Source organism: Octodon degus, unplaced genomic scaffold (genome assembly GCF_000260255.1).
Source record: "Octodon degus isolate 3935 unplaced genomic scaffold, OctDeg1.0 scaffold00103, whole genome shotgun sequence".
Lineage (NCBI taxonomy): Eukaryota > Metazoa > Chordata > Mammalia > Rodentia > Octodontidae > Octodon > Octodon degus.
The window spans coordinates 5004944-5027248 of record NW_004524679.1 but is presented as its reverse complement, the minus strand read 5'-3'; the positions used below and the strand labels follow the sequence as shown (position 1 = coordinate 5027248).

Here is a 22305-nt window from a genome sequence, read left to right as displayed (position 1 = left end):
ATACCAAGATTAATTTTTTTGTCCAAATAATTTGTATTTTATAATTGTTTCCACATTATTACCTTATGGCCCATACGGTAAACTGCCTGATACTTGTACCTTGTGAGAAATCTAAAATTAACTATATCATGACAGATTAACATACATTAGATTCAAATAATCTAATTCTCCAAAGAGGCACAATCCTATGTAACTAGATTAGGTATGACCAGGCAAGTAATAATCTAACACATACATCTGCAGAGAAAAATTAGTCACTCTTTATAAATCAAATGGAATATAAAGCTAGATATTTAACTTATATGTGCAATACAATAATCTCTCACCTGATGCTTGACAATCTTCATACCTTCGTGAAACTCTTCTTTCATCTCCTAAAAAAAAGGCTAATTATGAACTGATATGCTGATTATAGTGATTAGTAACATATGTTTTAATCTACAAGATCTCACTTTGCCCACCTTAATTGAAATAAATAAAATTGTTGTTATTCTATTCTCATAAATTAGACAGTTTCCTACAATGTAAATAAGAACTGCTGTGAGCATTCTTGGATTTACTGACAACTAGAAAGAGTTTTACTTTTTATACAAAAACCTAGTAGTTATTTCTTCAGAGACCCTCTCCCTACTTTGAAGATGCTCAGCAAATGACTGTTGAAAGAATGAACCTTTGGGAAAACCAAAGTTAGATAAATTAATGCATTTGAACACCAGAATTTTTCAAAGTAAAAAGTATACCTGGAACATCTTGTGCACTAGATAGGAGTGAAATATAAAACAGTTGATGTGAAAAAATAACTTGATAAATTTACTTTACATTACATACATTCTAGAAGAGCACACCTGAATTTGTCTCTTTTCTGAATCCCAATCTTATGATCTGTGATGCTAAAAACCGAAATAAATTTTTCCAAAATGGAAAGGATGAATTTTCAAAGAGGAATTCCTATGTTAGGAAAACAAAATGTTTTATTGCATTCAGTTATATAGGTAGGATTTAAAACAGAGACTATGGGAAATGTATTAAGCAAGGTTCATTTGATATAAAATATGTGACAGAAAAATCATGTAAAGTAACTAGAGATGAATCAGTGCATGGAAAAACATTATGTTAACCAATTCATGGTGGCATTAGCACAGCATATTTAATGATGCAAAGGCTGTTAAATACATGTTATGTACTTATCAGGTGAAAAATGCCAGTGTCCTACCATATGCCGCAGCCCAGACAACAGGGACAATTGTTTTATTAACATTAGAGTTCTCAAGCTGAATCTCAGGGAGAGAAGTTCCTTCCTCTTCCCCTACAATGACTTCCATGTAAACTTCATCTGCTATTTCAGCACAACCTAAGTTTTAGAAATAATTGCTCGTTTATTACCCCAAATAGTTAATAAATGGGTAAAACTATTTAAGTATTTAACTCCTAAGATTTCAGATTGGTTAATTAAGAAATGTGGAAGTTTAAATTTATATTGGGGGCTGGGGAGATGGCTCAGTAGAATAAGTGCTTCCCTGGCAAGCGCAAGGGCCTGAGTTAAAAAAAAATTATAAGTTTATATTGGGCACTTTTGGAATCTAGTGCTACTAGATGATCATTTATTAAAATTCTTCTTTTTCTTTTATCAAATTTTTTTTATTTTATTTTATTTTATTGAGAAACAAGTAGCAATAAGACAGTTTCAAAACTGATTAATAAGACAGTCTTAATAATTAATACATTGTACATTGTTATCTTCTTAGTGGTTATCCATAGTACAAGATGCAGACAGGATAAAATTCTTATTCTCATCTTAAAACCAAGTCCTATGAAAATAGCTTTTCAATTATATAAAACATATACCCTTAAAATATACTAGTTAATTTTACAACCCATCAGGCATTGTAATTCTATAAAAGGGGCTGTCTTCCATAAATTTGCCTTACATTTTTTTGAAACCCATAGCAACAACACTAGAGTGTTGTTACACCACATGCTATATGCAGTACTATGTATATACTTAAAAATAATTAAAATAATTGATTTTTTAAAAATAAAAATTAGTTATATATACATATATAAATATAAGATGTTGTTTAACAATCTATGGACACGCTTTAAGGAGTTGGATTTTAAGGGACTGCTGAGAAATAGGATTATATGAGGCTCAATTAAAAAAACAGCAGTATTATGGTACCGAAAAGTAAGCATAGAGAACTACTTTATATGAAAGAAGCTGTGTATATTTAATATGTCAAATAAAAATTTGACTTGAATTTACGCTTTTCCTTTGATTCACATATTGGGATTTTTTTGTTTAAAGTAGAGAAAATGGAAATAAGAGTAAAAAAAATGTCCTCCCAAGTTTTCTTTCTCCAAAAGGTACTGGTCTGCATTTTCAACATCCCGCTGGCAATCTTATTTTCAGCTAACCTAAACCTGTCCTCCTCCTCCTAGTATGCCAGTCATCTGACTAGGTCGTTTTTTTAAAAAATAAAGGACTTTGAGACCATAAACAAAAAAAAAAGTGTTTCATGGAATGATTTTCCAAGGTCCTCTCTATTCAAACAGTTTGATTCTTTCTGCTGTAATATACTACTCATCTTTGAGGGTAGAATTCAACTCCGTGTGGTTTCTAGAGAAGAAAATGTAAAGAATAGTTATCAGAATGCAGCATAGGTATAAAGCCCAATACTGTGAGGGTAATGGTATAAAATGAGAGTTCTTGTTCCTCTATGCAAAACAAAACAGATTTTTTCAGCATGACAAAGACAGCAATAGTCTTCGAGAAGCAATGCATAGTGAGGTAAGGAGAAAGTAGGCAGAGTAAAATGTCTTTATAAAGAAACATGCATCATGGTAGGAAAGAAAACCTAAAGAGCTTATTTACCCTGTAGTGTTCAGCCCCAAGAAACCCTAAAGACCAACTATTTGGAAGCCATCAACAACATAATCAAGACCCTGAGAGAATGATGTGGATGAATACTTACGCAGCTAACCTCTCAGTGACAGAAGAATAACCAGTCAGCCCTTTTACTGCTGAATCCAGAGGGGCCAACAGTGCTCACTGCCATGTGGAGAGAACACTGGCAGTGGAGTTAGACATATATAAGTTCAAATCCTACCTTCCTCAGATAATATTGGAATAATCTTGGGCAAATTATATTCCCATTTCTTTTCTTCTATGAAACAGGTATACTACCATCTATCCTGGGGATGAATTGTGAGGATTAAATGAGATAATACATATGAAACATATCCAATAACATATACAACAATACAATTCTAACTGTATTTGTTAGATCCATTAAGTTAAAAACTATGTACTACTCCTCTCTGTATTCCTAGTACATTATCTCAGATATAGTATTTCATGTTTGCTGATTTAAACAACACATGAACAGTCAATAGGACCATTCTCTTTTAAATATTTGCAACGAAGGATCAGATTCATTTTATTGCAGTGTGTTTTTATACAGTGCTGTTATCTCTGAGACTGCTTGAGTTTTCTAACTGCATGATCGAGGCACATAGGTCCCCCTACAGTGCCCTATTCTTCTTACTGATATCATCTTCTTCTTGAGAAGAATCTTTAACTGCCATGTAAACCATCTTCTCCCTCTGCATTCGGTTCTGGTCAAGCACTCCAGCTACAGTATGTCCACTTGGGTACTCACTCTCTGTGACAATTTCAGTTCCACCTTGAATATTAAAACAAATATCAAAATAAAGAAATATCACAGAATAACTCTTTAAATTAACAAGAATATAAAAGTATTTTCCTTCAGAAAAATGTTTTCTTAAAAAATTCTAAAATACATTTCCAGGTGTCAAGATAATTTTCACATAAATTGTACTTTAACTGTTTTAGTTATCAGAGAAGTAACAATTCTAGCACTTACATCACACTTATATGCCACACACTATGTGGGTCAGGTCTTTTACATATGTTTATACTCAGATTTTTCATTTTTGGGGGGTTTCTAATAATTTTATTGAGAAACAAATAGCAATGAGACAGTTCCAAAACTGATTAATAGGTCAGTTTCAATAATTAATACATTGCATCTTGTTGTCTTCATAGTGTTTATTCATATACACATATTTTTCATAGTAGCTCTATTTGGTAGTTATCAACATTATGGAATTCTATGGATAAAAAAGAAAAGGTATGTTATATAACTGATTGAAGGTTGCTCAGTGAAATGGCAGAACAAGGATTACAACCCAGACAGCCTGCCTCTAGAATCCATGCCATTAAACATTCATTATAATTTCATGCTCTAAACAAATTCCTTATTCATTTTAATACTTTGAAGTACAACATGCACTCATGTTTGAAAGAATCTAAAGCATTTCTGTTTCTACTCATAAATTTTTCAAAGTACGCCATTCAAGAAAACCTATAAAAGTCTATCCTTTGATGACAACTTTAGAATAATCTCCAGTCAAGATAAGAATTCTAATTCCTATCACAGGAATAAAATGTCTTTGTACCTATTTCAACATCATCTTCAGCTTCTGCTTTAAATATGTACACTTTTATTACTTCTGATCCAAAACCATCTTCTTTAACATCTTCTTGTGAGCCATCACTACTGATTTTTAAAGGTGTATTCCCCATATGCTCTAATTTCTCTCCAACATCATCCACTGTAAAATATAAAGAGGAAACTATTTGAGCCAAAATGTACTAAGGTAAAATAATGTGTTAATCACCTACCCATTATATTTATTTGATGACTCATTATGCAGCCAGTAAAAAGTTAAATGATTCACGGATAAATGGTACACAATATCAAGATATACTACATGATCACAATTACAAATATTAAAACTATAGATTTCAATTTGTATATAGGAAATAATTATATAGTTTTAATTAATAGTTTGAGAAAAGATCACCATTCCATGAATTCCAAAATTTTAAGCCAACTTAACCACTTTCAATATTTTAAAGTTACGCATGGTAACACATGTCTGTAATTCTGGCACTTAGTGGCTAAAGAGAATCACCACGAGTTTGAGACAAGCCTGTACTGCATAGTGAGTTCAAGGACAGCCTGAACTACACAGAAAGGCCCTGTGTCAAAAAAAAAACCCCAAAAAAACAAAACAAAAAAACAAATGAAAAACACAAAGATTTTAATTTAAATCCTGAGCAAAATTTGTATAACAAAAGCATTAAAAAGGTAAAATGCACATTATTCACAGAATAGGCCAAGCTCACATGACTCCCTAACGAAATAGTTAATTCTAAAACCAATTAACATGAGATTTGGAATTTTAAAAGAGATTACAGAACATCTAAATGACTTTTATAAGAAGAAGCTTTCCACAAAGCACTATAAAAATAAAACCTTAATACTATAATTTCTGCTAAGTAAAAATGGCAGATAACCTCAAAACACATATTTTATATACACCTAAATTTAGCAATGTATGTTTTATTTCAAAATCCTATACAAGGGCAATTACTTAAATGGATAACTCTATATTTTTCCTTATGAAAAATCTGATGCTTGCCAGAGTTGGTGGCACATGCCTGTATCTGGGTTACAAGGTGAGCTCAACGCCAGCCTGTGCTGCATAGGTAGACCATGTCTCAAAAGATAAGACAAAATAACAACCACCACCACCACAACAACAAACCCCCTAATGCTTCAGTGTATATGGAAAAAAATCATATAAAAGGTAAAGCAGAAATATCTTGAACTACCACTTAAATTTTATGTATACTCACAAATTTTTATTCTTTTCTATATAGTCCTTTAAGGATACTAGTCTTCTTATGCAATTATACATAAATCATGCAACAAATACATTATATTAATAAAATTTGTCCTGTGTCCAAAAGTTAATATTTAAGTAATATATTCTCCCTAAATATTGTATGTCTTTCTTTTTAATTTCAATACTGTTTTTATCAAAATTTAAAAAATAATCTAAATAAAAAGTCTACTTCTCCCACATATCCATAAGAAACATAAAATTCTAAAGCCCTTGAATGAATCTAACATGCTAGAATAATGAAAAGCAGAATAAAGTGACACTGAAAACTTGTAAACTTGGCTTTCTTTTAGTAAGAACGAAATCTGTCGAAGTCCACATTTTCCCTTACTTCAGTTTCAAGTATGACATACATGACTTTAAAATACTACTTTGGACTTTCAAAATGTAAAATTGTTTTCAGAAAATATTTTTACATTGCAAAGCTACTTTAACTCTTTAATTAAAAAGTAATGATTTCATATTATTTAAGTGCATGAATACTCCAGCTATGAAACATCTAAAGGATAGAAAATAGACTTTTCATCCTATCATAGCCTCCACTAATGTATTTTTGGCAATTTTAGTGCAACACTGGAACAAAATGAAATGAAAAACATAATGAAATATATATTATTGGATTTAATGTTAATATAGCTTCTCTTACAAACTATGGTGAATAAAGCAAAATAAAAAAATAAGAGGCAAGTAGGAAAAAACTAGCTTTCTCATTTCTTGGAAATAAAGTCTTAAGGTGTATAAAAAACCTTCAAAAGTATATAAAATATTAATTTCTTATCTCAGAGTAGCAGTAAGTTAATAAAAAGTTTCATTTCATAAATACTGCTGCATTATACATGTATGGGCCAATGTGTGGGTCAAGGTGAATTAAAACTGTAATTTAAAAAGTCAAATCCCATGGAATAAAATATACATTTTGCTCACTTCTAAAATTATGCATCTTGATTTTAGTTTTAAATACAGTTAAAATTATTGTTGCTATTTTAATTTCATTTCTACCTCTTATTAAGGTCCTTACTTTAATGTATTCATTATTCTCTATTTAGAATTCTCAGAAACAACAATTTCAAAATGTGGCGAGTAACTAAATTTGTGTAGTTCTAATTCACAGGTGTTAAAATTATTAAGTATGTTGATGTGGAATCTGAAGAGGAAATTATTAACCTGACCAAAGATGTAGCCCATATATTTTACAGAAAATACAAAGATAACACAGATGCCATAAGTAATCAATTAACTTTAGAACTATGTAAATTCTCAATGACTCTTTTTTTTTTTTTTTGTATTTTAGGGAAGGGTCTGCAGGGTGTTCAAGGTGTCACTACTAGATCAGACTCATAGTGATTCTTCTGTTTACAGCCTCCCAAGAGCTGGGATTACAGGCACGCGCCACCATGCCCAGTCTCAACTGCTGTCTCAGCATGCCTCAGGGGTGGGGCCAGCATGGCAGGCAGGGGTATCGAACCCTGGGCCCCTGCCCTTACTTGCAGGTGGATCACTATGAGTCTGATCTAGTAGTGAGACCCTGAACACCCTGTACACCCTTCCCTAAAATACACACACAAAAAAACCTTCCACATCTTAAAAAAAACAGCATTAGACAGATATGGTTATGCCATATTAATTTTGATACTGTTTAACACAGAGATAGGAGAGCTTACTCATGTGATAACATGAATAAATTGGAAAGTTTAGTCTCAACTTGGATTAAATTCAGAGGCACCTCAGATACTGGGAGAGGACAAACTCCCTAAAGCTAAAACTCAGCTACTGATAAAATTTCTTTACAGGAATATTTGAAGATTTACAAGATTTAGAAACAAAGTTCTCTTCTGTGTCCTCAACTATAACTTAGATATTTTGAAAAGCTCTATTTTGGAAAGAACAAAAAAATAGAACCTCTTGATTTACCAATGAGTCTCTCAAAGCAATTTATTCTCTAATTAATAAAACATTTAATAGGGAACAGAAACTAAGAGATAATGAAAATACGTGAAGATTACTAAAAGAAGAAAATGGAAAGAGTGAATATCTCTTAATTTACATAATATAGCAATTATAAATGATCAAGTACATAATTAGATAATGAGTTATATAAGACAATCTTCTGTAATACAAAATAAGATGTAGGGGCTGGGAAAATAACTCAGTGGCATAAGCACCTGCCTGGCAAGTGCAAAGTTCTGAGTTCGATCCCTGGTACAAACATAAATAAATAAACAGAAATAAAAAAATAAATAAAAATAAGATTTAATGAAATTTTTAAGAAGTTATTACTTTTCTCTTACTAATGATTAAGGTGTAATTTATTCTCATCCTAAATACATCCTAAAATTACATTACAGTTGTTTTAATAATACTTGAGCAATACAATGTTCTTTTTATTTGCTATTCTCCTGTTAGACTAAATCAGAACTTCTTGTATTTAACCATATTTTAATTAATTATGATTATAAATATTCTAACAAAATATTCCACAAATGCTTTTATATAACTACCCTACAAAAGATAATGCAAGGTTTGACTATTTCAGACACACAATGTTTAAATTTCAGGCCACTTTAACACCACAGTACAATTTAATGATTATCCACTGGCAGGCATATAAAATTTATTTTAGTAACAACAACTAACTTTTACCATATTACTTTATACTACTGTACACACACTGTTTTAAAATGTCAGGTTAAATGTAAACACAGACTTGCTTTAATAATCCACGTCTATTCAAGAATGGGTAATAACATTTGCAATCACTGGCTTAAATCATTCTTTCAAAAATGTAAATATTCACCATATGAATACTGACAAAAATATTAAAACACTGGATTTTGGAATCACATTTTAAAATTATATAACTCTAGCTTGTTTTATCATTTTCAATTCACTGATTCACACAAAAGAATCACTTTATGCATACACATACACTATACCTGACAATTCCCAATAATTTTTTGCATTTTTAAAAACAAAAGAAGAAAACTCTTCCCTGCAAAAGTGAATAGTCTTTGTCAAATCTTCACTACGTGTATCATGAGTTCTTCCAAATTTATGAAGAACAGACTCACTGATCTCTCAAGTTTTATCAATAGCATATAATAAAAATTTGTTATTGACGATCTGAACCACCTATCTCTTAAAATGAGAATAAAATATTTATATTTTCTTCCTTCCAAGGATGTGCTTTTGGCTTTTGCCAAAGTCTGAAATTAACATGTTCAACAGTTTTTCACAGACTACACACACACACACACACACACACACACACACACTTAGTCCAACAGCATACAAACCCAAGGAAAGCTATAGAACATGATCTGAACTTATAATTTAGTTTTCAAGAATTTAAAAAATGTAATATTTTTAACATATTATACTGGTATTCCTATACAAAAATCAATGACAATTACTTGTATTAAAAGAAAACAGCTCTACTGTAATGTTACTTTCTATTTTGAAACATACTTACCATTACATTTTCCTTAACAGTTAATATTTTTGTTGAGCCTTCCAAATCTATATCTCTAGTCTAATACATTAATAATTTTAATTATTTCAATTCAATTCTGAAATTTCATTGAGTAAATTAAAACTTGAGTAACCAGAGTAAAGCTTCTCAACAGTGACACTCCGAAATTATTTTTCAAAAAGATTGACCTTATTACTTGTCCTGGCTATATATTCAACCTCTGATTGATTATACATCAATCTCCTGCATAACTGGCAATTTTAGCTTTCACTTACAAGAGATCATTAAGTAGTCTTCAGAAGTGCTCTTCTCATCATCATCATCATCGTCATCATCGTCCTCTTCATCATCATCATCATCTTCGGTTTTTATAGTAACTGTAGAACCAGGAAGACTCCCAGATGTTTGAATCACAGTTTCTGTATCTGAATTGGTTACAAGAACCTCCTCTGACACCATTGTGGGAGAGTCCACTCCTGAAACACAATCTTGGACGATATGCTCTAAGTGTCCACCTGGACCAGTAACAAGATCAGCCACAAAAACTTGTTCAGGCACCCTAACAGTTTCAGTAATGAGTTTGGATGTCAGGATATGATCTGCATCATCTTCCTCTAAATCTTCTTCAATGGCAACATCAGCTTCAAGTACAGCTTCAGGAACAATCACACCTTCTGTGACTACATCAGTCTCTGTAATGATATCAGGCCCGTGGACAACTTCAGCAGCAAGGCCATGGTCAAGAGTTATACCATCATCTGTGACAACATCAGAAACTAATACTGCTTCAGGAACAGAAACAACAATATGATCTCCATCGATATGTGCAGTACCAGCCATTCCAGTCACTATAATACAAACAATTATCCAAAGAGGTAAAGTTATTTTATTAATTAAAAGTGCTGTATTGAATATAGAAAATACTGTAAAATATATATATTTCTTAAACATTAAATAGTCCTTACCAAATATGTCATTCAAAAATGGCCACAATTTAAATACAACAAAAACCATTATTAACTCGGAACGGGGTGAGACAGGGGTGAAGAAATGCTAGTAAAATCTAAATTAACAACGTAAAAATAATATACTTTATTTTCAAGTAAAATATAACTGTCATGAGACATCACTACACTCCAGCATAAACAGCTAAAATTAAAAAATGGTTACAGTATAGGTTGGTGAGGATGTGGAGGAATTGGATCTATAATACCATAGGTTGTTGATGGGAATGTAAAATTTTAAACATACATTCTGTAATACAGTTTAGCAGCTACTGTATTACGAAAATAGACATTCACTTACTGTCGTAATAATAGCAAGCCATAGAATTTTTCCTCAGAAAATTTAAAATATATGTTTACACAAAAAACTGTACATAAAGATTCATAATAGATCAGAATAGTTATTAGTCATAGTAGCAAAAAATTGGAGAGAATCCAAATGTGCTTCACTACATAAATAGTTGGCTAAACCAACTCTGGCACATCCTGACTGGAATACCACTCAGCAATAAAAAGGAACAAATTACTGATAACATCTAACCATCGGAATACATCCCCAGAAAATCATTCTAACAAAAAAAGTCAAAGATTATGACATTATTTAATATATATAAGTGGAGATTTATATAACATTCCCATGATAATCAAACTACAGTGATGAAAAACTTTAGTAGTTGCCAAAGTTGGTGAGGAATATGAAAATACAACGTGATGTAACAGTTACGTATCTTGCTGTGATGGTATTTTTACATAAATATGTGTGTGAAACAAAACTGTATAGTTACTGCATATACACATAAACATGTAAAAATGGAGAAAGTTGAAGATGATATGTAGTTTTACTTAAAAGTAATCCACTAATGTTTATTTTCTAGTTTTGATATTGTTCTAAACAGTTGTATAAGATTGCTCTGATGAAGAAAGGTTAAGGGTAACTGATACGCTAGTACTTTTTCCTACTACCTGTGAGTCTATAGTTATTTCAAAAATGAAAATAGGATATATAGAAGATACTAACACATTCACATGAGTTAATACTAAATTATAAAACATGAAGTATAAACATAAAATTTCCTGAACTTTTTAAGATGTAAGCATTACTATAGTCAAATATAAGGGATATCTTTTGACATCTGATTTAAGGGTAAAATGGTACTTATTTTAGACTAAGATTTAGTATGATAATAGTAAATGTAAAACAGGAACAAGACTTACTTTTTATTTTATATTTTATTTATTTATTTTTGCAGTACCAGGTATTGAACTCAGGACCTTGTGCTTGCCAGGCAAGTGCTTATTCTACTGAACTATCTCCCCGGCCCAAGACTTACTTTTTGAGCAACATGGTACACACTGCTTCCACCTGCTTTATACATATTGTATGAGCAAAAAAATTGTAATGTGGAATTCTAAATTCTGCCACCCTGATGTGGTACAATAAATAAGTTAACAGGGTTTGTACATTTGGCTAAAATAATTTATCTGCATGAAATAATTATGTGCAAAACATTTTCTATGTAATGGTCACTTTCTATAAAGTAGCACCAAAATCTCTAATTGAAATTTATAGGTCAAAATAAATCATACATAAATCAAAATAATTTAATATATTTGTTTATCTTCAACCAAACGATTTTAAGGAACTCAGACCAAGAACTGATAAGCCTAGTACAAGGTACTAGCAGGTTACTGAGACCAAAAACCAAAATATCACTTATTAAATTGTGTCCTTTCCTTTTATCAATTCATCTATTACATTTCATTTACTTCTTAAACAAGGTTATTTATTTGTTGTATACTCATTGTAATCACTAACCATGCACCAACAACCCAGTGTGTGTATGTGTGAGAGAAACCTCATTTAATTCTCAGAACAACTATGTAAAATGACTGTTATTTATATAGGGAGAAGCTATGATTTATAAAACACACGAGCTTGCTTGTGTTTCAAATTGAAAACTGAATTCAGACGGGCTTATTTTTTCAACTTGTCAGTCTAGGGGAGAGTTTGTTTACTTTAGAGACTTTTTTTTTAGAATTAACCTTGGGGCATTACTAGGGGAAAAATTTTAGGAAATAAAACAATGTATCAAATAAAAAACTCCCTTACCTTTTAAATCATGTAGTAACCACACTAAACAGTATTAAGCATTTATTCTACTAGATTATAAATAAGAAAAATTAAAAACAGGAAATTAATGATAACCAAATAACATTAAGAGATAAGTTCTAGTTACAAGTATTTTCCATTTTAATTAAGTTATTAATTCACGTATCTAGAACACCACAAAAGGGGCAATATAAAATGTTATCTGTTACGTCTGTGTGTTGGACTGATGTCTAAAACTATTTTGCTGTTTAAATGTCAAAGTAATAGGCTTTTGAAATTTTAAAATCTTTAAAAAATTATTAAATTTAATGTCACATATTCTAAGGACAACCATTATATTGCAATACCCGAATAACTGTTAAATAATGCATAATGTTCTAAAATTTTATATTTGATCTATCCTTCCACATAAATGCAACACTGAAGACAATATGCAATATAACCATTGTTGAAATCCTATCATTTTTTAATTAAAATTCTGAATCACTGCTAATTTTTTTATTAGTTCTTTTCTCTTTGTTTTTTATTTTCTTTAACAAATACAAAATAAATTGGCCTAATGCTTGCTTGCTTTCTTGGATACAGTGTCTTGTTATGCAGTTCAGACTCAACAGTGATTCTCCCGTCTCAGCCTCCCGAGTGCTGGGATTATAGGCATGCACCACCAGGCCTGGTTTTGGGGCTGGTTTGTGGCATGGCATGTAGTACCGGGGATCGAGCCTGGATTCTTATGTTTGCCAGGCAAGTGCTTAGACCGCTGAGCTATCTCTCCAGCCTGGTCTAATGTGTTCTAAACTAATGTTTCACATTCCATATACAAGAATCTTCCCATAACTCCAACCAAGAACATTATAGAATTTATAGATCTTGATATATAATGGATTTATTGGATTACCATTACCTGTGTATGCTAAACATAATGTTTCCCAAAACTCATGAATTTAAGGGGTTTTAAATATTTAAGTTTTAATGTTAGGATAATTTTAAAGAAAATATACCCAATTTCTAGTAAATGATTAGAATTGGATTAACAGCTCGACAAACTAAACAGAGGGGACTGCATTAAAAACTAAACTTCAAAAAAATCTCTAAAATGTATAAAAGTCTTTACAAGTGCTCTTTAGGTTCAGAACCACTTGATACCTTTTATCTCATAAAATATACAAAAATAAAAACATCTACATATGAAGTTGTGCTCTTTGTATCAAACATAGAAAGAATTCCTGCTTTTAAGATTTCAATAACTAGGGGCCGGGGAGATGGCTCAGTGGAATACGTGCTTCCCTGTCAAGCACAAGGGCCTGAGTTCAATCCCCGTTTCTGCCAAAAAAAAAAAAAAAAAAAAAAAAAAAGATTTCAACATCAATTTGCCAAGCACAAATGAAAATCTAATATATTTTAAGTCAATATCATACCTAACTACAAAATGAGTATTATCCATATTAGCTAGGTTTGATATAATTGTAAATTAAGAGTAGTCCTACCAACCTATAAAAATAGCAGTTAACATCAATTAAGTAAAGAATAAAAACAGAATTAGAAAAATACACCCTTTCATAAAACAACAAAAATACTCTAAGCAGATGAATAATGAAGAGGTACATAACAACAAACAGTGACTTTATACTTTTTTCTGGATAAATAATTTTTGTTTATTAGATTTACTTTAGAAAGAATTTCAAACGATACTACGAAAACAACTATTAGAAACTAGTAATTATTGCCAGGCATGGTGGTGCACACCTGTAATTCCAAGCACTCGGGAAGCCGAGTCAGGAGGATTATTCAGAGTTTGAGACAAGCCTGGGCTACAAAGTGAGCTCAAGGCCAGCCTGAGCTGCATAGTGAGACCCCGTCTCAAACACAAGAAAACAAACAAACTAGCAATTCTTAAACTTTTCCATTTTATCATTTGTATAACAATAGTGAATGACATTTTTGCTTTCAAGCCTATAACATATTTATGTTACTATAACTATGTGTAAGTATGTGCATTTATGTGTATTGTCCTCAATTCAAATGAAAGATATACTATTTATTCTGTGGTTTTAAGTATTCCCTGGAGTTCTGATACATGTCTCCAAGGTCACCATTCTAATATGCAAAGCTCAAAGTCAAAAACAAAATTGTTCTAATCCACAAAAAATACTTCAATAACTCAAATTCATCAACAGATACAGGAAGACAAAATGTGGTTCACCTGTATTATGGAATATCATTTGGCAATAAAAAGAAATGAAGTACTGATATATAACATGAATAACAGTGAAGACATACTAAGTTAAAGAAGTCAGACACAAAAATAAATAAATAAATAAAAAAGAAGTCAGACACAGAGCACATATATTATATAATTCCACTTACATATAAAATACTCAGAATAGGTAAATGCATAGATTAGTGACTGTGAAGGACTGGTGAGAAGAGAGCATAGGGAGTAATGGCCAATGCATATTAATTATGTTTTTTAACAAGATAATGAAATGTTCTAAAATTGGGCAATGGTGATGGTTGTATCATCTCTAAATGTATAATAAACCATTCACTTTAATTCTTTAAAATGCTTGAATGATAATACATATGAATTATATCTCAATAAAAAGGATAATCTATAATGATAAAAATGCAATGAGTTATTGAAATTTTTCAAATTTATTACAGGGAAAAAGCACAATGTCATTAATTCCCATCAGATATTCCCCCTCACTGCACACAGATTTCTCCCATCATATTTCTCACTTTCTGAAGCTGTTCTGGAAATCATCTTATTTTTAGTTGTACTGTCAATATGCCTTGGTGTCCAGAATCAATTCAAAGTATCTGCCTTTCATAGGCATCCTGACTTCTGATTCAGAAGTCCTGTAGTTCCAGATCTGTTGAATAAAGTGGATGAAGGCACACTGTAATATTTTTACAACCTTGCTCTTCTATTGGAAACCACTTGACAGCAACATTCACATATTTTTGATCATGCACCAGGTAAAGACCCTCACAAAAGAGGACCTGGAGAACTGTTTCAGAAAGTAGGAGGCACAATGGAATGTGTTCAAAGTAAGGGGGAAGAGTATTTTGAGGGAGATTAATAGCAATCTGTCTTTTATTATAAATTTTAAATTTAAACATTTATTGTTGTTTATTATCTGTTGTAAATAAAAATATCTCAGTATCCACATTTTATTACCCTAGCAACTAAAAGAAAATAAAATCTTAAGTGTAATAAAGGGTCAATGAAATCTCAAGATATTGAGGAAGAATGATGGAAAGAAAAGGAAGTGGAACAACAAGTAAATATTTGTCATCACTAGACATACTTTGGAAAGAATAACACTTTATTTGCTAACAGGAAACAATAGGAGTGAAGACATACTAGTATTTTACCAAATGCTACAGAATATGTAATGTTTTGCATTCAATGAAGAAAATACTAATTACTTCCATTTTAAAAGGTAGAAGTGTAAAGTGGACATTTCAGCCAAAATTTACCTAGTATACTGAAAGTGTTCTAGTTTTCCAAATATTATTCACTCATTGCTATAAAATTAATAAAAACACATCTAATCTTATTCTTCAGCCCTTTTGTCTTTCTTTTAAAACTTACTCCTACCCAAAACCTTACTTTTTGCTACCTAAAAACATTTCTTTTTTTTTAACATTTCTATTTTTACCATTTTTGTTAGTGCCTAAGCATTACACAGAATGGGTCATGACATTTTCATATGTTTAGGTAACATAATTTGTTCACATTATCTAAATCTTCTAGAATTAACACAATTCACTTATTTTTCTGAGGATAAATCCTCAACAATAAACTACACCAATAACTATAGTTATTCTATATCACCAATAAACTACAGTCTTCTGAAATCTTACCACATTTAATTTTATTGTGCCCAAATTTACTGAGGAAATAGCATGAGAATTTTTTTTTTCTGAACCAGGGGTTGAACTCAGGCCCTTGCACTTGCCAGGGAAGCGTTTATTCTACTGAGCCATCTCCCCCGCCTGTACAGTTAATTATTGAGTTCATGATTTTGGCTATATCACTTTATAAGCATCTACTTTTCTGAATTAACACAAATCCTTACATTTTTTCAACTTCATTTGCAAATTAACTGTTTTTGTTTCAACTTAACTTTTTGAGAAAGTCAATTTAACATTTCCAATAAGTGGGAACTAATAAATACTACCTGAATGTGTAATTTATTATGCAATTACGTTTTAATTTCTAGTAACACATTTCTGTATTCCAAAGTTTCCTTACATCAACTCTCCTACCAATGGTGAGGATGATTTTAAGCAGACTATTGAAACATAGTTTTAATAAGTTCTGCAGATTCATTTTTTTCTAGTAAAGCAAAGTTTTTCTTTATGATTTACTTATTCTTTAACTTATTTTTGATTTGTAGACTACTCTTACCTTTTTTTTCTTTTTTTGGTGGAACCGGGAATTGAACTCAGGCCCTTGCGCTTGCCAGGGAAGCGCATATACCACTGAGCCATCTCCCTGGCCCCTATTCTTACTTTTAAAACAAGAAAAAAGGACAACAAAGAAAATGCTTTACCAAAATCTTGCATAATCATGGTATGGGCCATTCTAGAGTCTGATGTGTGCATTCCAAGACTTCCACCAACTGAGTCCATACTTAGCAAAGTGCATTCACAGATATCTATAAAAAGAAATGGGTTTTAAATATAGTTTAAATACATTTAGCCCAAAGTCAGTTATTTTGAGTAAAAGGAATACAATTGAAATTATGCCCATTAACCAAGTATGCAAAACTTACTATAAAAGAAAAAACCTTGATTAGATGCTTTCTATAACAACCATCAAAAGAAGGAGTAAGTGGAAGAAAACAAAAGATAATAAAGAATAAGGCACAGAATGATGAACCATAGAGAATTGACAGAGAAAGCAGAAGAAAAAAAATACAGGTAGCACTAAAGTTCCAGTTAGAATGTAGATTGTAAAAGAAGAAAAAGAACAAGATGACAACAGGCAATAGTTGAAATATTTATACATTACTAGAGGACTCAGATGTCTAGAATTAGTGAATTTCATCCAGTGGCTCGTATCCATTTCTTCCAGACCCAGATCAGCCCTCCTGTGGACCTCTGCAGATAAACTTGTATTCACCTTTGGCTCCTGGGGTTCTACGTATAGTGTAAATGTTATATCCCAGTTTCCCTGGAGTTCTTTCAACCAGTAAGCACTTCTGGTTTCACTGTACTACATTCTCTTGTCTCACAGTTTTGAGGACTCATGAAATATGTCTGCTTCCTAAATATGATAAAGATAAAATCAATCACATACAAACATTTAGGAAGTTGTTTCTGAGCATATCATTTACTCATAATTATACAGCTGATTGTTTTCAGCAGTGATTATTAAACTCATGCTAGCCCCATGGTGGTTTTGAAAATAAATTCAACCTATTTAAATCAAATTTAATTCTCCTATATTAATCCAGCTGTAGGGAACATAAAACCAGATGCATGAATTATAATTGAATATATGTATTTTCCTATCAAATATAATATTCCAAGTAAATAACCCAAAATACCCATTTTATAAAGCAGCTACATCATTTTTTCTTAAGAGTGTTTAATAAACAGCTATACAGCACAAAACATGAGGTCATACATCCATAATGCAAGTTTTACAAAGTTGTCATGTAAAACAAAATATATGTTAAGTACTGGGGGAGTACTATGGAGAACTTTTTTTCTTGCTTTAAAAGTCTAGAGCAGTAATGGTGAACCTTCTAGAGCTTTCAATTATACAAACAGCTCACTGTGTCACATATGCTGTAGGTTTACCCCACTGGTCTAGAGGTATACAAGTAGAAGAAGAGTCTCATTGAGTAACTCCTTATCAACACTTCAGTTGTTTGCATAAATATGTTCCAACATTAAATGGCGTAACTCCACGAAGCATAGGATTTCAACAAAATTATTTTATCTCTTTGGAACAAATTTAGTTATTCATAAAAATTCTTAGCTGCGTTTTATATACTTTCAAATGCCCATTGTTTTCTGCTTTGCTATTATGTAAAAAGGAGGCCAACAAGCCAAGAGAATTTACAATAAATTGCCTGTACACTAATAAACTAAATTGCCATAAGAACATACTTTTAGCCTTTAAAAGAGTTTATTTCTTGGATTTTCACTTTATCAACTGCTTTATCACATAATAGAACAATTACAAATACCTTAAAACATTTAAGTACAAAATAAATATTAAACGTAATTTGTTAATCACCTTTATGTGAGTGGCTTGAACAAACTGTAGATTTTCTTACATATTATAAAGTGAAATCTGCAGCAATTTCTTTTTATTTTTCCTTCTGAATTATGTTATTTTCTTTGGGAAAACATTGTCTTTACCTATTGTAAAAACACACTCAAAATTAGATATTTTAAAGTATTTTATAACAAATCTCTTACACAAGTTAGGAATATTTTTCTTTTCACTTCAACTTACAAGGTGAGGTTGGAAAGAAATCATAAACTCAGATCTGTGTTTACCTAAAAATCAATCAAAAGGATGCCAGTAGAAACAATGTTACTACGTTATTTCGATGTAAACAATGTTATTACTTACAATTCAATGACTCATACTAAAAATCTTCGGCAAAGGACATTTTAAAAATCACTAGGAACACCTTATTTTGGAAAGTGAAAGAACCAAGGGCAAGGTTTATCCTTGCCAAATCCATACAGAAAAATCTTCCTACTATTCAAGTGAAGTGTAAAATTACAACACGGAGTACCACTATTAGGGAAGTTTCACGCTCTGTGAAAACCAAATAAAACTCGGAGCACCTTTTTCCCATATAGGAAGTTATAATTCGATCAATAATAAATGAAGTAGGAAACAACATGGTGTTAAGTATTCGATAAACACTAGACACTAGGCTTCTCAGTCTTTTCAAGAGTGTCATCTTACATCCTCCCTAATTGAAGGTAACCTACCAAGTAAGCTTTGATCAAGAAAAACATCTTTCCATGGATGCACGGCAAACAGAAATCACAAAAGAAAATCAAATGTGTATTTGTCTCCTCTAAACATAGCTCATTCAGGACCAACACTCTAAATGATGTCAATAGGGTGGAAGGAGAAAAAAATGGTAAGGCGGCAAAGCAAGACAATGTGAAAGTAGTATTTGCAGAGATAGGAGACAAAGGAGCCCTGGCAAGTAGCAGTATTGCAGCCTTGGATGCAGACCTCTTCCCGCATAAGTCTCCCTTTCCCGCGACCATGCCAAGTTTCAATCATTTTAAGCAGAATGTACACTCGGGCCCTCTGAGATTTTACCCATCTGACTGCATCTTAAGCCAAACAACAGAACCTTCGCAGTGGGAAAGAAGCAAACTGGGAGATAAGGATACCCTTCCCCTCCTCCCTCAAATCACTTGGTGCAGCGGTCGCAGCCGCTGCTGCCCGTGCTGTTAGACCCAGCCCCTCAGCCTCCTCTGGCTCGTTCGTCCTGTTACGTGGGAGACTGCTGGGAACTAAAATGGTGGTGTTTAGTGGAGGCGACAGTTGCTGCACACAGCCACCCCTTTCCCCACCCCCTACCTTCGCCAAGACTGCTTCTAACCCCTATTCCCGAAATGCGTGATTCTGTGCCACTTCCTCGCAAATGCTGCCATTCCTAGTACACTGCAAAGGTTACCACAAGCGCCAGGCAGGAGACGTGTTCGACGCGGTGGGGGGCGCAAGTGAAGGGGGGGGGGCTCGCTGAGAAAAATGCCAAGAGGACGCTGCAGTATTATTCACGTCAACGTTTTGTTTTCCGCCATTTTCCTGTCACCCGAAAGCACCGACGGCCTCAACGACGGCTCTAGCTACCCGGAATTCTGCCCTATGGGAAGAAATTGGCTGAGGGGCGAAGCCTCACTCTGCTCAATTTCACTACCCCGTGCCTGCGGCTCTGCAAACAGTAAAAGCTGTTCGCCCTAGGGTGAGGGAAAGCTTAGTGACTAGACGTCACTTCCATTGTTCTTTTCACCCTACACTGTACGCTGGATGGGAGCTTCTCCCCTCACGCTAGAGATACAGAGCACGGGAAACAAAGTCCCCCTAGGCTCTCTTGGTTCACCTTACCTGCCCCTCCGCCTCCGCCGCCGCCTCTCCCTCCGCCGCTCCTGCCTCCGCCAGCACCGCCAGTCGGACTGAAACCGCGTTCCAGATTGCTGCGGGGGGCAGCTGTGGATCCGCGAGGTCCTCACATTCGGGTTTCCGAGGTTCCACAGCCAGAGCCAATCACAAACTAATCTGCGTCTCGGAGGCGCGCCCCCTCGTCCTCCTTTATACTGCTGCTGACTGCTGAGGTTGCATTACGTCACGCTACTCTTGCTGCAGGGTAGGGGGCCTGAGGGGGAGCACGCGCAGGCGCGCGAGACCTCCAGAGAGCCGCGCGGGGTTTGCGCTCCAGACCCGCTTACTCGCAGCCTGCGCTGCAGCGCGGGTCGCGTCGAAATGCGCAGGCTCAGATCTTGGCGCGCCACTGAGGAGTTTCCGTGGGAAGATTTTTCTGTTTTCCAGGTTTCCCAAGACGAAAAGTGGGAGAGGGGGATCAGTAAGGAAATGGCCACTTACTGAACCTCTAATAGATGTTACATGGCGTTCCTATATCGTCCCTAGCCTTGAGAATTTGACACATTAGGCTTGGACAGATAAGAGGGATAACTCTATCAATCAAACCTTTGTTTTGTACTAACTCACCCGCTTTCCCTTCATTTTTATATTTCCTAGTGTTAGACAATTTGTTACTTCTTCAGTGTGTCGCTTTCAGCTTCTGTCTGCCTAACGTAGGAGAACAATGAGAATTTTAGTGCATGAGTGATGAAGAAAAGAGTAAGGAGATGTGGCACAAAGGTATATAGGACTAGATTACATTTGCAGTGTCTTTGTGAATTTAGTATTGATTTATAATAATTTGAAATAAGCAGAAGTATTAAAGAAGGAAAGCATAGGCTACTTTGGGGAAAAGGTCACTCATTAACTTTCTGTAAATAATTTGAATATAAGGAAAATATGTTACTGTCCTAGATTATTTAGTTTTTCCAGATGTCTGTAATTTACTATGTGATTAGCAACATTGAGAAAAAAATTACAGAAGGCAAGACGTGAAATCCCTAGCACAGTATCTGTGTGGAAGCAGCAGCTCAGGAAGTGAAAACTTTATCTGTAAAGGGCAAGTAATATTTTAGCTTTGCACCTTATAATCCCAGCATTTGGAAGGCTGAGGTAGGAGGCTCCTTGTGAATTCGAGAACAGCCTGGGCTACCAAGTGAACTCAATGCCAGCCTGAACTGTGTAGTGACATGTTGTTTCGAAAAGAAGTAATAATAGTCTAATAAATAAATATTTTAGTTTTCTAAATATGTGGTAATATTTTTCTTTATTTACAGGGACTCTAACCTAGAGCCTTATTCATGGGACTCTAACCTAGAGCCTTATGCATGATAGGCAAGCATTCTGCCAATGAGCTACACCCCAGCCCAATAAAGTATTATTGAGAGACATAAGGTCTCTATCACAACATCTGGATTCTGGTGTTGTAGTACCAAATCAACCACAGACAATATATACACAAATGAGCATGACTAGGTTTAAGAGAACTTTATTTATAGACAGTGACATTTGCATTTTATTCATTTTCATATGTAATGAAAGAATATTTATTGAATTTTTTCAAGTATTTAAAAATATGAAAACCATTATTACTTTCAGACAATAGTGCAGATTTGCCCTGTCAGTCAGCTGTGGCTTCATAGATGTCATTTATTTATACTATTTCCTTCTCATATGAAGAAATATATTTTCAGGGGTGCCTTCCCATGTATCATACTTGTCTCTATTGTATACTCTGACAACTTAATGAACTTTTTCTAGTGACTTCCAACAGAATACTACACAGCAGAAAAAATGTGTGGTGTTTTTG

The 22305-nt window shown here is 33.3% G+C and overlaps 1 protein-coding gene across 5 annotated transcripts in view; it reads right to left on the bottom strand.

The window, feature by feature from the left end:
• The window catches only part of Znf711 (zinc finger protein 711), a 26197-nt gene extending 5468 nt beyond the window's left edge, over positions 1-20729 (bottom strand). For 2 of the 5 annotated variants that reach the window (XM_004638817.2, XM_023723788.1), the window contains exons 1-8: positions 19935-20034; positions 18615-18739; positions 17490-17633; positions 16918-17022; positions 9517-10089; positions 4480-4635; positions 3546-3683; positions 327-374 (exon numbers count right to left, since the gene is read on the bottom strand). In XM_004638817.2, the coding sequence (XP_004638874.1) occupies positions 327-374; positions 3546-3683; positions 4480-4635; positions 9517-10089; positions 16918-16996 (994 nt within the window). In that variant the 5' untranslated portion in view covers positions 16997-17022; positions 17490-17633; positions 18615-18739; positions 19935-20034. Of the gene's footprint in view, positions 1-326; positions 375-1213; positions 1352-3545; positions 3684-4479; positions 4636-9516; positions 10090-16917; positions 17023-17489; positions 17634-18614; positions 18740-18836; positions 18858-19934; positions 20038-20462 lie in introns of those variants that run through there. The other 3 variants (XM_023723789.1, XM_023723786.1, XM_023723787.1) reach the window with 3 other exon arrangements.
• Between the last annotated feature and the right edge of the window lie 1576 nt (positions 20730-22305).